General features: G+C 41.2%; 1 protein-coding gene across 13 annotated transcripts in view; it reads left to right on the top strand.

Moving 5' to 3' along the window:
• The window catches only part of cacna1da (calcium channel, voltage-dependent, L type, alpha 1D subunit, a), a 218,453-nt gene that overhangs the window by 95,377 nt on the left and 107,967 nt on the right, over window positions 1–15,109 (top strand). For all 13 annotated transcript variants that reach the window (XM_061874281.1, XM_061874279.1, XM_061874272.1 and 10 more), the window contains exons 5-6: window positions 11,416–11,588; window positions 12,076–12,228. In XM_061874281.1, the coding sequence (XP_061730265.1) occupies window positions 11,416–11,588; window positions 12,076–12,228 (326 nt within the window). The remainder of the gene's footprint in view (window positions 1–11,415; window positions 11,589–12,075; window positions 12,229–15,109) is intronic.

Genomic DNA, 15,109 nt, shown 5'->3' with positions numbered 1-15,109 from the left:
GTCGCGGGGGAAACAGCCTAAGCAGGGAAACCCAGACTTCCCTCTCCCCAGCCACTTCGTCTAGCTCTTCCCGCGGGATCCCGAGGCGTTCCCAGGCCAGCCGGGAGACATAGTCTTCCCAACGTGTCCTGGGTCTTCCCCGTGGCCTCCTACCGGTTGGACGTGCCCTACACACCTCCCTAGGGAGGCGTTCGGGTGGCATCCTGACCAGATGCCCGAACCACCTCATCTGGCTCCTCTCGATGTGAAGGAGCAGCGGCTTTACTTTGAGTTCCTCCCGGATGGCAGAGCTTCTCACCCTATCTCTAAGGGAGAGCCCCGCCACACGGCGGAGGAAATTCATTTCGGCCGCTTGTACCCGTGATCTTATCCTTTCGGTCATGACCCAAAGCTCATGACAATAGGTGAGGATGGGAACGTAGATCGAGCGGTAAATTGAGAGCTTTGCCTTCCGGCTCAGCTCCTTCTTCACCACAACGGATCGGTACAACGTCCGCATTACTGAAGACGCCGCACCGATCCGCCTGTCGATCTCACGATCCACTCTTCCCTCACTCGTGAACAAGACTCCTAGGTGCTTGAACTCCTCCACTTGGGGCAGGGTCTCCTCCCCAACCCGGAGATGGCATTCCACCCTTTTCCGGGCAAGAACCATGGACTCGGACTTGGAGGTGCTGATTCTCATTCCGGTCGCTTCACACTCGGCTGCAAACCGATCCAGTGGGAGCTGAAGATCCCGGTCAGATGAAGCCATCAGGACCACATCATCTGCAAAAAGCAGAGACCTAATCCTGCGGTCACCAAATCGGAACCCCTCAACGCCTTGACTGCGCCTAGAAATTCTGTCCATAAAATTTATGAACAGAATCGGTGACAAAGGACAGCCTTGGCGGAGTCCAACCCTCACTGGAAATGTGTTCGACTTACTGCCGGCAATGCGGACCAAGCTCTGACACTGATCATACAGGGAGCGGACCGCCACAATAAGACAGTCCGATACCCCATATTCTCTGAGCACTCCCCACAGGACTTCCCGAGGGACACGGTCGAATGCCTTCTCCAAGTCCACAAAGCACATGTAGACTGGTTGGGCAAACTCCCATGCACCCTCAAGAACCCTGCCGAGAGTATAGAGCTGGTCCACAGTTCCACGACCAGGACGAAAACCACACTGTTCCTCCTGAATCCGAGGTTCGACTATCCGGCGTAGCCTCCTCTCCAGTACACCTGAATAAACCTTACCGGGAAGGCTGAGGAGTGTGATCCCACGATAGTTGGAACACACCCTCCGGTCCCCCTTCTTAAAGAGAGGAACCACCACCCCGGTCTGCCAATCCAGAGGTACTGCCCCCGATGTCCACGCGATGCTGCAGAGTCTTGTCAACCAAGACATCCCCACAGCATCCAGAGCCTTAAGGAACTCCGGGCGGATCTCGTCCACCCCCGGGGCCTTGCCGCCGAGGAGCTTTTTAACTACCTCAGCAACCTCAGCCTCAGAAATAGGAGAGTCCACTACAGATTCCCCAGGCACTGCTTCCTCATAGGAAGACGTGTTGGTGGGATTGAGGAGGTCTTCGAAGTATTCCTTCCACCTATCCACAACATCCGCAGTTGAGGTCTATGAACTCTATGAAATTCCAGGCTGTGGAGCGCATTTGTTGTTAAGCCGCACCTACCTCATTTTTGGACACATTTTATTTTGTACGTATATTAGGCACTAGTGTTGTCCTAATACCAATATTTTGGTACATGCACTACAATTATTTTGATATTTTTCCGTACTTTGATACTTTTCTAAATAAAGGGGACCACAAAAAATTGCATTATTTGCAAAAAATCTTAGGGTACATAAACATGTTTCTTTTTGCAAGTTATTCATTAAATAAAATAGTGAACATACTAGACAATTTGTCTTCTAGTAGTAAGGAAACAAACAAAGGCACCTATTTAGTCTGCTGACATATAGAGTAACATATTTTGTCATTTATCATTCTATTATTTTGTCCCCATTATTAAGGACAAGTGGTAGAAAATGAATTATTAATCCAGTTGTTCATTTACTGTTAATATCTGCTTACTTTCTCTTGTAACATGTTCTATCTACACTTCTGTTAAAATGTAATAATCCTTTATTCTTCTGTTGTTTGGATACTTTACATTGGTTTTGGATGATACCACAAATTTGGATATCAATCCGATACCAAGTCGTTACTGGATCATACATTGGTCATATTTAAAGTCCTCATGTGTCCAGGGACATATTTCCTGAGTTTATAAACAAAATATACATTAAAAAAAAAAACGAAAGAAGATGTTGTGATCCTAAAAATTGCAATGTAATCATAGAAGTAAGGACTAGATTTTCCTGAGGGAACTCTCCTGAAGGAATCAATAAAGTACTATCTATCCATCTATCTAAATATGCCACTGTACTTGGTATCAAGTGCCGATAAAATTGATTTCAGTTCATTTCACAATACAAGTTTTTCAAGGTACAAGCTGCGTCACAGAGCCAATTAAACGTGTATCCCAGGGTACAACAGTAGTTCTCTTTTTCTTCTTATACAGAATTTGTATTTAAAAGGAGTAATAATGAATTGAATTTACCATGAATTGATTAACATGGACCCCGATTTGAACAAGTAGAAAAACTTATTCTTGACCGAAAGGATAAGATCACGGGTACAAGCGGCTGAAATGAGTTTCCTCTCATATTCAATTGAATCCACTACAAAGACAAGATATTTGATGTTCAAACTCATAAACTTTATTTTTTTTTGCAAATAATAATTAACTTAGAATTTCATGGCTGCGACACGTGCCAAAGTAGTTGGGAAAGGGCATGCTCACCACTGTGTTACATCACTTTTTCTTTTAACAACACTCAATAAACGTTTGGGAACTGAGGAAACTAATTGTCGAAGCTTTGAAAGTGGAATTCTTTCCCATTCTTGTTTTATGTAGAGCTTCAGTCGTTCAACAGTCCGGGGTCTCTGCTGTTGTATTTTACGCTTCATAATGCGCCACACATTTTCGATGGGAGACAGGTCTGGATTGCAGGCGGGCCAGGAAAGTACCCGCACTCTTTTTTTACGAAGCCACGCTGTTGTAACACGTGGCTTGGCATCGTCTTGCTGAAATAAACAGGGGCATCCATGATAACTGTAAGGCTTGGACTTGGATTTGGTTTACTCCTTCGACGCAGAAAGATTACAGGACGAGCCAGGCGAGAATTCAGGTACATAATGTTTTTATTATACTCAAAATACAAAAAGGCAAAACAAAAAGCACGCTCGATGGCGGATAATAATCTATGCTAAAACTTAGAACAAAAACAGCACAATGGTGATACAATCTACAAAACAAACAAAAGATACTATCAAAAACATAATTACAAACAAAAACTTACTGTGACAAAAACGGGAGGCATAAACAGCAAGGTGCGTGGCAGGGGATCAATGGCATAGAGCAATGAGCAGCAAAGGTCGTAGAATGCAAAGAAAGTTAAAGTTCCCAGACTGATGGACAGAAAGAAAATGACTTAAGTAGTGGCTCTGATAATTAGGAACAGGTGCGGGACTGAGGGCAGGGGCGTGACTAGGAGGGCAAGGTGAAAATCAATGAGTTGTCATGGTAACAAAAACAAACCAGGAAGTGAAAAAATGGAACAAGAGTCCAGAAAACAAAACAAAACATGATCAAACATAAAACCAGATTTACAGGCGTGACAGTAACGCTGCTTGGATGAAAACATCCATCCATCCATCCATCCTGTATGGACCATTCAGCATTAATGGTGCCTTCACAGATGTGTAAGTTACCCATGCCTTGGGCACTAATGCACCCCCATACCATCACAGATGCTGGCTTTTGAACTTTGCGCCTATAACAATCCGGATGGTTATTTTCCTCTTTGTTCCGGAGGACACCACGTCCACATTTTCCAAATATAATTTGAAATGTGGACTTGCAAGACCACAGAACACTTTTCCACTTTGCATCAGTCCATCTTAGAGGTGCTCTGGCCCAACGAAGCCGGGGGCGTTTCTGGGTGTTGTTGATAAATGGGCTTTGCTTTGCAGAGTAGAGTTTTAACTTGCACTTACTGATGTAGCGACCAACTGTAGTTACTGACAGTGGTTTTATGAAGTGTTCCTGAGCCCATTTGGTGATATCCTTTACACACTGATGTCAGTTTTTGATGCAGTACCGCCTGAGGGATCAAAGGTTCGTAATATCATTGCTTACGTGCAGTGATTTTTCCAGATTCTCTGAACCTTTTGATGATTTTACGGACTGTAGATGGTAAAATCCCTAAATTCCTTGCAATAGCTCGTTGAGAAATGTTCTAAAACTGTTCGACAATTTGCTTACAAAGTGGTGACCCTCGCCCCATCCTGGTTTTGGAATTACTTAGCATTTCATGTAAGCTGTTTTTATACTTAATCATGGCACCCACCTTTTTTCAATTAGCCTGCACACCTGTGGGATGTTCCAAATAAGTGTTTGATGAGCATTCCTCAACTTTATCAGTGTTTCTTGCCACCTTTCCCAACTTCTTTGTCACGTGTTGCTGGCATCAAATTCTAAAGTTAATGATTATTTGCACACAAAAAAAATGTTTATCAGTTTGAACATCAAATATGTTGTCTTTGTAGCATATTCAACTGAATATTGGTTGAAAATTATTTGCAAATCATTGTATTCTGTTTATATTTACATCCAACACAATTTCCCAACTCATATGGAAACAGGGTTTGTAATAAAAGTTTCAATCAATCAATCAATCAAAATGAAACGTAACAAGTGGATTGCCTGTATTGTACCTGGTTGAGTCCAGGTTGTGTCTCCCCTATCTTTGTCAGCTGAGATAAAGTAGATAGTAGCTCTCACATGACCCGAAACATTCTAAGTGGTGTAGAAAATGAATGACTAATATGTGATGGATGTTTGCTGTGATGTTGGTATGAGTAGATACTTACATCTTAAAAGTGTCAATATGTGAAGGATGGTCTGCCTGGGTGGGTGAGTAACAAAGCAGCCGTCTTAACGTCTGTGACTCACTGAAACAGGTGCAGTCTGTGCATCTAAAAGCATTTTTCAGCCCCAGCAGGCAGCTCCACTTGTTGTCCACATTTTGTGATGTGATGTAATCCATCACTTCCTCTCTTGTCTCACTGAGGACAGGCAGGTTCTGCTTATATATGTCATGTTCTGTGGTCTGGATTTTGTGTAGTTATGTTCTTTTTGTTTAAAACTCCATTAGTTTTTGTTTTTAGGCTCCCTTGTTTGCTCACCACGACAACTGATTAGTTTCACCTCTCCTCATGTGACTCACGCACCTGTTTCAATCATGACAGTATTATTTAAGCCTGTTTTGTCAGTGAGTCGTCCTTGTGACATTACTCTGATTTTGCTGTTCATGCCATTGATTCATGCTCTGCCAAGTAAGTTTTGGTTCATGTCCATAGATTCTGCCCATGCGTTAGTTTTGTTACCTGTGCCAAGTTTTGTTCATCCGCTGTGATCACCTTTTGTTTCTACCCTTTGGTAATTTATAATAACGATTAAATCATGTATTTAGCTTCAAGCCATGACTGGTCTGGTCCGATTGCACCCAGGGAAACCAATACTCGCAATAAGCTGCAAAAAAGTCCAGGTTCTGACAATTTCAGCTTGTACCAGCAATTTTTTTACGGCTCTTTTCCATGATGCATAGTCATTTTCTTTAGAAATCATTGTGAATTTCTTGGATGGTTAGAGACAGTGACTTATGAGTGACTTAAGGCCTACTTTAGACTAATGTGTCCTATATTTTCCTACCCTACTAGTTGTGTCGAAGGTACAACATCAATACTTTTGACAGTGCAACCACAGTTAAAGGCCTACTGAAACCCACTACTCCCGACCACGCAGTCTGATAGTTTAAATATCAATGATGAAATATTAACATTGCAACACATGCCAAAACGGCCTTTTTAGTTGACTAAATTGCAATTTTAAATTTACCGTGAGTTTCAAGTTGAAAACGTCGCGGAATGATGATGCGTGCGCGTGACCTAACGGACTGTCAGGAAATATTAGCGCTGCACCACTAGCGGCTAAAAGTCGTCTGCTTTAATCGCATAATTACACAGTATTCTGGACATCTGTGTTGCTGAATCTTTTGCAATTTGTTCATTTAATAATGGAGACTATAAAGAACAATGCTGTTGCTGGAAAGCGGTGGATTGCAGCTGTCTTTAGCACCGAAACACAGAGCGGTCAAGCGAACATGTTTTTTGTACGTCAACCAGCATGGTTTTGGATGGAAAAATTGTGATATATATATAGCTTACCGGAGACATCATTGGATTATTCGTCGTCCTGCAGCAGCTGTCAAAAAAGGCAGCTGTGAGCTTGGCTCCTCGGCTTCTCTCTGAGACACTGCGTGTTTACCGCAGCCATCCGACCTTGAGGTATGACTTTAGAATCTTTACAATCTCACTATAACACTATTAAAACAATAAGCAGATAAGGGATCTTCCAGAATTATCCTAGTAAATGTGTCTAATTACATCTGAAACGCCCACACTGCCGCCGCCCGTAGCCGTCGCTTTTTTTTTCTTTCCTAGTCCTTCACTATCAATATCCTAATTCACAAATCTTTCATTGCTCTTACTGCTGGTGGCTCCCCTTATTATAAACAATGTGAATATGTGTGGAGCCCTGTAACTTGTGGCATCACGCGCACATACTTCCGGTAAAGGCAGGGTTTTTTTATTAGCGACCAAAAGTTGCGAACTTTATCGTCGATGTTCTCTACTAAATAATTTCAGCAAAAATATGTCAATATTGAGAAATGATCAAGTATGACACATAAAATGGACCTGCTATTCCTGTTTGAATAAGAAAATCTCATTTCAGTAGGCCTTTAAAAATGCCATGCAATTTTATACTTGTTTTTGACAGTGTAATCAAGAGTTTGTATCAATGAACATTACGGAGCATTGTGGGCTGTGCACCATATGTACAGTTGTAGTAGTAAGCGCTTGTCCAACTGTGTCCTAGTGATGTCAGTATTGTTTGTGGGCGGTGGCTGTTAAAAAGTAGCAACACTTTTTACCACAGAGGCCTCAACAATAGTAAAACTCATTCTTGAATATTGGCAGAATATGAGGTAAAGAAATGCAAGGGATATTAGTGTGATTTAAGTGTCTCACAAAAGTGCATATATCATTCACGTTTCAGCAACCTTTGTGTTATATCTTCTCAAGGGATAATATAGAAATTAAACTTGGATGTAATTTAGAGTAGTCAATGTACAGCTTGTATAGCAGTGTATATTTACTATCTAGTGATTTGGGAGAGATTGGGCTCAGAGCTCCATGAATCAGACTACGGAGGAAGCCGAGGCAACCAGAGTGAGCGAGTAAAATTAAGTTAAGTTAAAGTACCAATGATTGTAACACACACACGAGGTGTGGTGAGATTATCCTCTGTGTTTGACCCATTACCCTCACTCCCTGGGAAGTAAGGGGAGCAGTGAGCAGCAGCGGTGACTATGCCCCGGAATAATTTTTGGTGATTTCTTAATGGACTGAACTCTCACTATAATGTTAGATCCCTTATGGACTGGACTTTCACAATATTATGTTAGACCCACTCGACGTTCATTGCTTTCGGTTTCCTCTAGAGGAGGGGGGAGGGAGTTGCCTACATATGCGGTCCTCTCCAAGGTTTCTCATAGTCTTTCACATCGACGTCCCAGTGGGGTGAGTTTTTCCTTGCCTGGCTCTTTGCTCTGTACCGTGGATGTCGTTGTGGCTTGTGCAGCCCTTTGAGACACTTGTGATTTAGGGCTATATAAATAAACATTGATTGATTGATTGATTTAAACCCCGTTTTTAACCCTTGATGCCGAGTGCCAAGCAGGGAGGTAATGGGTCTCATTTTTATAGTCTTTGGTATGACTCGGCCGGGGTTTGAACTCAGGACCTACCGATCTCAGGGCGGACACTCTAACTAATAGTGTCTGCGATCTAACTATGGTGTTGTGGTTTGTGTGCCCCTTAACCTGTGGACGGCATGGAAAATATTGTACCTTGCGCATCATAATACATTGGTGAGGCGAGCAACAGTAGCAGGGTGGCGAGCGAGAGGCCCAGCTAACAGCTAACAATAATAAGGCCACCTAACACCAGCGAGACCGGCAGGAAGCGACAGCGAGGCCCAGAGAGGAGAGAGACTAGCGCAAGGCTTTACCAGGCCGGACGAGACCCACTAGGCACATCCACGTACTTGGCGCCAGACGACACCCACCAGGCCCGAAAACAACCTAGAGAGTCGACAAGCACCACAACCAGGCTCAACATGGGACCAAAGAATGAGCTCTCACCTGAAGAAAGTGAGGAAATCACGAGCGAGCTAGAGTTTCTTACAGCGGAGGTGTCAACTATTAAACGTTATCAACAGATGATTATGCAGCTGGTGGAGGAGGTAAACATTCTACGTGGCGAGAACGACGCTAAAGAACGACAAATACAGGAATTAATCAAGGAGTCATACTAATAGACATGGCTAAAGACCGATTTTTTATTTTTTATTTTTTTTATTTTTTTATTTTATTTTATTTTAATCTTCTATTCCCCCCCCCCCCCCCTTGTTTACCTGTATGTCATCTTTTTTGTAAGGGGCGCTGGAAGCCGGCAGACCCGTCAGCGATCCTGTTCTGTCTCCCTGTAATGTTTGATCTTGAATGGGATTGTGCTGAAAATTGTAATTTTCCTGAAGGAACTCTCCTGACGGAATAAATAAAGTACTATCTAAAAATGTGGAAGCTTGCCACTCACTCCATAAGAAGAAGGATGGATCGGCACCAGCAAAATTAATAAGGTTTGGCAACAGAAAATATAAAACTGCATTATTAAAACAAGGGTGGAAGCTTAAAAGAACAGACGTAAAAAATAAACGAACATCTAACGATTACAAACGCAGACATAGCCAGAAAAGCATGTAACCTAAGAAAACATGGCAAAATACAACAAACATGGACAACAAACTGCAAAATAACTATTTAACTAATCGGAACACCAGAGGAAACAAGACTTATAGTCAAAGGAAACTAGCAGAGCTGGATAAATATCAATAATATTAATAATATAATAATATTACATGTTATTTGTTATGCACTTTTCATTTGAACACATCTGAAAGTGCTCGAGCACAAACGATTATTTAAAAAAATTAAAACTTAGCCATCAAAAAAGTTTAAACACTAAGACTAAAGCACTATGAGTACATGACCGCCATAACCACAACACCAGGGGGAGCTCCACAAACACCATTAAACCCAGATTCCGATCTAAAAAAAGGTCTTAACTCATTCTCTTTCTATGCCACATCAATGTGGAATGCACTCATAACAGGTGTAAAAGTAAGTGCATCTCTATATTCCTTCAAAACCGTTCTAAAACAACACCTCGAGGCAACTTCAACCCTTTACTAATACCTCCTCCATTCACATCCTATCTCCCCGGATTGTAAATAATGGAATGTATTTCTAATGTATATATACTTGTTCGTATGCTATCTGAACTCTCTATTTTCTCTGCTCGCTGTACATATCCTACTAAGTCAGACGTACACTTTTTCAATGTCCATTTCTCTGCTGATGCAATCGTTGATGACTGAAGTACTGATATCAACCAAAGCTCCTCATCCCAACCCCCGGATTGTGAATAATATAAATAATTCAATGTATATACTAGTATGATGACTGTCTGATGACTGTATTATGCTGATAGTGTATAAAGTTAAAGTTAAAGTGCCAATGATTGTCACACACATAGTAGATGTGGCGAAAATATTCTCCTGCATTTGACCCATCACCCTTGATCACCCCTTGGGAGGTGAGGGGAGCAGTGGGTAGCAGCGGTTGCTGCGCCGGGAATCATTTATGGTGATTTAACCCCCAATTCCAACCCTTAATGCTGAGTGCCAAGCAGGGAGGTAATAGGTTCCATTTTTATAGTCTTTGGTATGACTCGGCCGGGATTTAAATTCACGACCTATCGATCTCAGGGTGGACGCTCTAACCACTAGGCCACTGAGTATATATTTGTACATGAATTGATTAACGCGGACCCCCGGCTTAAACAAGTTGAAAAACTTATTCGGGTGTTACCCTTAGTGGTCAATTGTACGGAATATGTACTGAGCTGTGCAATCTACTAATAAAAGTATCAATCATCAATCAAAAGCTTAAAAAAAAACAAAAAATAGTGGGATTTCTAAAAGTGTGTCTATTTATTTTAGTAAACATAGTCAATCAATGTTTATTTATATAGCCCTAAATCACAAGTGTCTCAAAGGGCTGCACAAGCCACAACGACATCCGCGGTTCAGCGCCCACATAAGGGCAAGGAAAAACTCACAACCCAGGGGGACGTCGATAAAAATGACTATGAGAAACCTTGGAGAGGACCGCAAATCTGGGTTATACCCTCTATGGGGAGACCGGATTCAACGGATGTCGAGTGGGTCTGACATAATATTGTGAAAGTCCAGTCCATAGTGGCTCTAACGTAATAGTGAGAGTCAAAAGATTGTCCATCACTGCTGGAGTTGGTGGATGGTAAGACACCTTGCGTTTTCTCTACCCCCCTTTTCTTCTGCTTGAGGAGGTTGCACAGGTGTTCAATTGGGTTCAGGTGTGGAGGAGACACAATTCTCCACTTTTAGCACCTTCACCTTCCTCAGCAAGCCTCTTGTCATTTTTGTTCTTTTTAGTTCCTTTTTTTGTCCGTTCCATATGTTGAACAAGCATGAGCGAAGTTCTATCGGCAGTGGTTTTCATGTTTCCCTCAATTTACCACAGCTCCCCAGTACCAGCAGCACTCATGCAGCCCCACAACATGTCACTACCGCCACCATGCAGGGAAGACAAAATCATCTTGGTACTCACTTGGGTTGAAAGCTATTTGTGAGTTGATTCATTGATTGTTCAGTGGATCGTAAAGACAAAAGACTAGGGAGAAATGACTATAAAAATAGGACCCATTACCTCCTTGCTTGGCACTCAGCATCAAGGGTTGGAATTGGAGGTTTAACCACCAAAAGGACTCCCGGGCGCGGCCACCACTGCTGCTGCCCACTGCTTCCCTCACCTCCCAAAAGGTGATCTAGGGTGATGGATCAAATGCAGAGAATAATTTCACCACCACTAGTGTATGTGTGACAATCATTGGTACTTTAACTTTAGTAAATGTGCTCCACAAGTTGAACACTGACTATTCTAAATTATATGCATGTTTCATGTCAACATTTTTTCAATCGCTTGTTACCCTAATCATGTCTCTTATTTCCTGTTTGTGCTGTGGAGTTGTATCAATGTCTATTAAACTGTGAGCCTCTTTCTTTTGTTCTTACTGGCAGACTCTTCAGTGTTGTCTTAGAGGTTCTGACCAAAGATGAGAAGGCAGAGGCTGAAGGAGAGGAAGACCACTCAACCATGCATGGACATGGCGGTAAACCCGGGGGATTTGACGTTAAAGCCCTCCGAGCCTTCCGTGTGCTGCGACCCTTGCGGTTGGTCTCAGGAGTACCCAGTAAGTAACGCGCCGTTTCATTTGAAGCTAGCTTTTTTGTTTTTTTTGTTTTTTGCAGAAATAGTCACAGCCCTTTTCCAACACACATAGCAAGATAACACATGATGTGTCCAGATGATGTTAGCATACTTTTTTACCCTGAAAGACTGTTTTTGGGTTTTTTTGTACTCGTCATTAGAAAAAGCACTCAGAGGACAGAGCCCCCTGTGTGATAAGCACTATAAAAACTTATGATTATGTTGGTAATATCAGTAAATCGTCTTTAATGTGCAGTCATCGTCCTTAATGTTACGTATGTCTGCACAATCTAATGAGATCAATTCAGTTTAAAACTGACTCAATTATACTGTGAGTTTTTTCTAATTTTATGTCGCTCCCGTGTAGAAAAAGTAGTAAAAATATCATCTTTAAGTGTGATCCATTACACTTTTACAGTTACAAAATAAAACCCTATGTTAATTATGTGTATATGTTCCTCCTTGCTTAGGTTTACAAGTGGTGTTGAACTCCATCATTAAAGCCATGGTCCCTCTCCTTCATATTGCTCTCCTGGTCTTGTTTGTCATCATCATCTATGCTATTATTGGCCTGGAGCTTTTCATCGGTAAAATGCACGCCACCTGTTACCTTCCTGGCTCAGGTATGACTACTTTTTTTAATCTGGTATTGACTGCATTTGTGCGTTTTACACAATTATATATATGAATTCATCCAACATGTGTGTAGATTCAACTGGACTCTTCTTGTTAGTTAAAGTTGTTTCACCTTTCATCCAAAAGGCTTCTTTAGTTCTATTTATGTGTCCTCTGGGGGTGGTCACAATATATTGTAGTTGTTGTGGCCCAGCTCCATAACAATAGGTCTTTCGTCTATAAAGTGGTAAAACAACTCATTAGTGGACACTTTTTTTGTGGAATGAGACAATCTTTGGGAGATGTAACAAACATTGTTATAAGCAGACAATAGGCGATGGCATGAAAAAAGGGCCTCTCTTCTCGCTTCTTTCATAATCTTACAACGTTTCCAGCATTAGCCTGACATACCTCCCCCAAATATTGTCTCATTCCACTGGAAAGGAGCCACTAATGAGTAGTGTTAGGAAAAATTTAAATACATAATATTTTACTAGTAACGAGTAATCTAATTAATTACTTTTATATAAGTTGCAAGGCTGTTGGCTATGCGTTTGATGTAGCTTGGCACGCTCCATTTGATGCGGTTATATGCCAACAAGACAGTGACAGAAGCACAGCAAGTTCAAAGAATGAAGTAACTTTTTACTAATGCGAGCAACAACCAGCACCACACTAAAATGAACTCGATATAAAATAAGGAGAGGCAACATCACGCAGCAAACAGCAAATAATATGCAAGTATACACACACGCGCACACACACACTTACTCACACACACACACACACACACACACACACACACACACACACACACTCACACACATGCCCTCACTGATGTCACACTTCACTTGGCGACAGGCACCACCTTCAAAAAGCACACACTGCTCATGAAACATCTCTCAATTGCATATGCCAAATATAATGGTTTGTTTTTGTTTGGTAGGTAATGCATTAATTACTTCCCTTAGTAATTCATTACATTTAAATAAAGTGTAATTATGTTAGTAATTCAAATATCGTATTTTTCGGATTAAAAGTCGCTCCGAAGTATAAAGTCGCACCAGCCGAAAATGCATAATAAAGAAGGAACAAAAACACATAAGTCGCACTACAGTATAAGTCGCATTTTTGGGGATATTTTTTCGATTCAAAACGATTCTGTATTCATTCAATACATATGATTACAGCAGGATCTACCCCAGTCTTCTGACATGCTAGCAGAGTAGTAGATTTTTTTTTTAAAAGCTTTTATAATTGTAAAGAACAATGTTCTATCAACTGATTGCAATAATGTAAATTTGTTTTAACTATTAAAAGAACCAAAAATATGACTTAGTTTATTTTTGTGAAAACATTGGACACAGTGTGTTGTCAAGCTTATGAGATGTGATGCAAGTGTAAGCCACTGTGACACCATTGTTCTTTTTTTAGTTCTATAAATGTCAAATGATAATGTCAATGAGGGATTTTTAATCACTGCTATGCTGAAATGATAACTAATATTGATACTGTTGTTGATAATATTCATTTTTGTTTCTTTACTTTTGGTTTGTTCTGTGTCGTGTTTGTGTCTCCTCTAAATTGCTCTGTTTATTGCAGTTCTGAGTGTTGCTGGGTCAGGTTCGGTTTTGGAATTGGATTGCATTGTTATGATATTGCTGTGTATTGTTTTGTTGGATTGATTTAAAAAAATAATAAATAAATAAAAAATAGATTTTTTTAAAAATGAGAATCGATTCTGAATCGCACAACGTGAGAATCGCGATTCGTATTCAAAACGATTTTTTCCCACACCCCTATTATTAATTATTATTATTATTATTAGTATTGTCCTGTGGATTAAAGGGTGACACAAGTATGGTTGATGGAGCGTGGTAGCGGCGGTTATGAGTTATGTGGCGTCCACATGGAACTTTATAACTCTTTTTATCGTGCGTGACATTGAGGGACTTTTGAGAAAGAATTGTTGTGTTGCAAACTTTTGTGTGGTGTTGCTTCCTATTTTCAATTATTAAATGCTGATAGCATGTCCTAATTACCATGGTCAGCTGGACAAAAAGAATACAAATAGCAGTCCCATTAGTCCAGAAGCTTCACGGTCCAGGAGGACCGACCCAATTAGGAACAAGGACTAAAAAATATCGGTTCTCACTATTCTTGATTGGAGCAAAGATTAGTTTTAGCTAACCTGACTCTCACCAGATCCTTGTAGTTCACTAAGCTCCTTCAAGATTGCAAAGAACAATGAACCAATGAGGATTGCCGGGCGGAATTTCATTGATGTGACATAGCGCCAAAGCGACTGTTTGATTCAAACAACAATGGTGGCACGCAGCGAGGAGTCGTGTGCTAACATTGATTCTATTATAGCAACTGTTATGCGACATTGATCGTCTACTGACATTGCTGCGTTGTTTCAGTAAAAGTTGTCTAACCTTTCGCTCTGTGGTTATCCAATATGTTGGCTGTTTTGTTTTGGATTTCCCAGCGTCGCTCTCATCAGTGTCACGGGTTGATTTGGATGTGAGTGGTTGAAGTAGCACGGCATTCAAGATAACGGACGAGTGGTTTATCCAATCAAATACAATTATTTTTTTTTTACAAGGCCCCACCTTCTGAAATACATCTCCCATTGAGAAGTCCCAGATCCTTGTGTGGAGCTCAGCGAACTACAAGGATCTGGCGAGAGTCAAGTTAAGTTTTAGCTTAGGTAAGAGTGTGTTTATAAGTTATTAAACTATCACTCCATGCTTGATGAAAACCTCAAGTTTAGTCGCTTGCCTTACAGCTTTTACACAAGAGTTTAAGAGCTCTGTTTTTTTCCGTGAACCAGGGGATACGCGTTTTCGGGGCCTTTTTTAGCTTTAGCGATGCTATGTACTATCA

Source organism: Nerophis ophidion, linkage group LG16 (assembly GCF_033978795.1).
Source record: "Nerophis ophidion isolate RoL-2023_Sa linkage group LG16, RoL_Noph_v1.0, whole genome shotgun sequence".
In the NCBI taxonomy this organism is placed as follows: Eukaryota; Metazoa; Chordata; class Actinopteri; order Syngnathiformes; family Syngnathidae; genus Nerophis; species Nerophis ophidion.
Note: the sequence above shows the minus strand (reverse complement) of the source record. Positions and strands in the feature narration are given on the sequence as shown.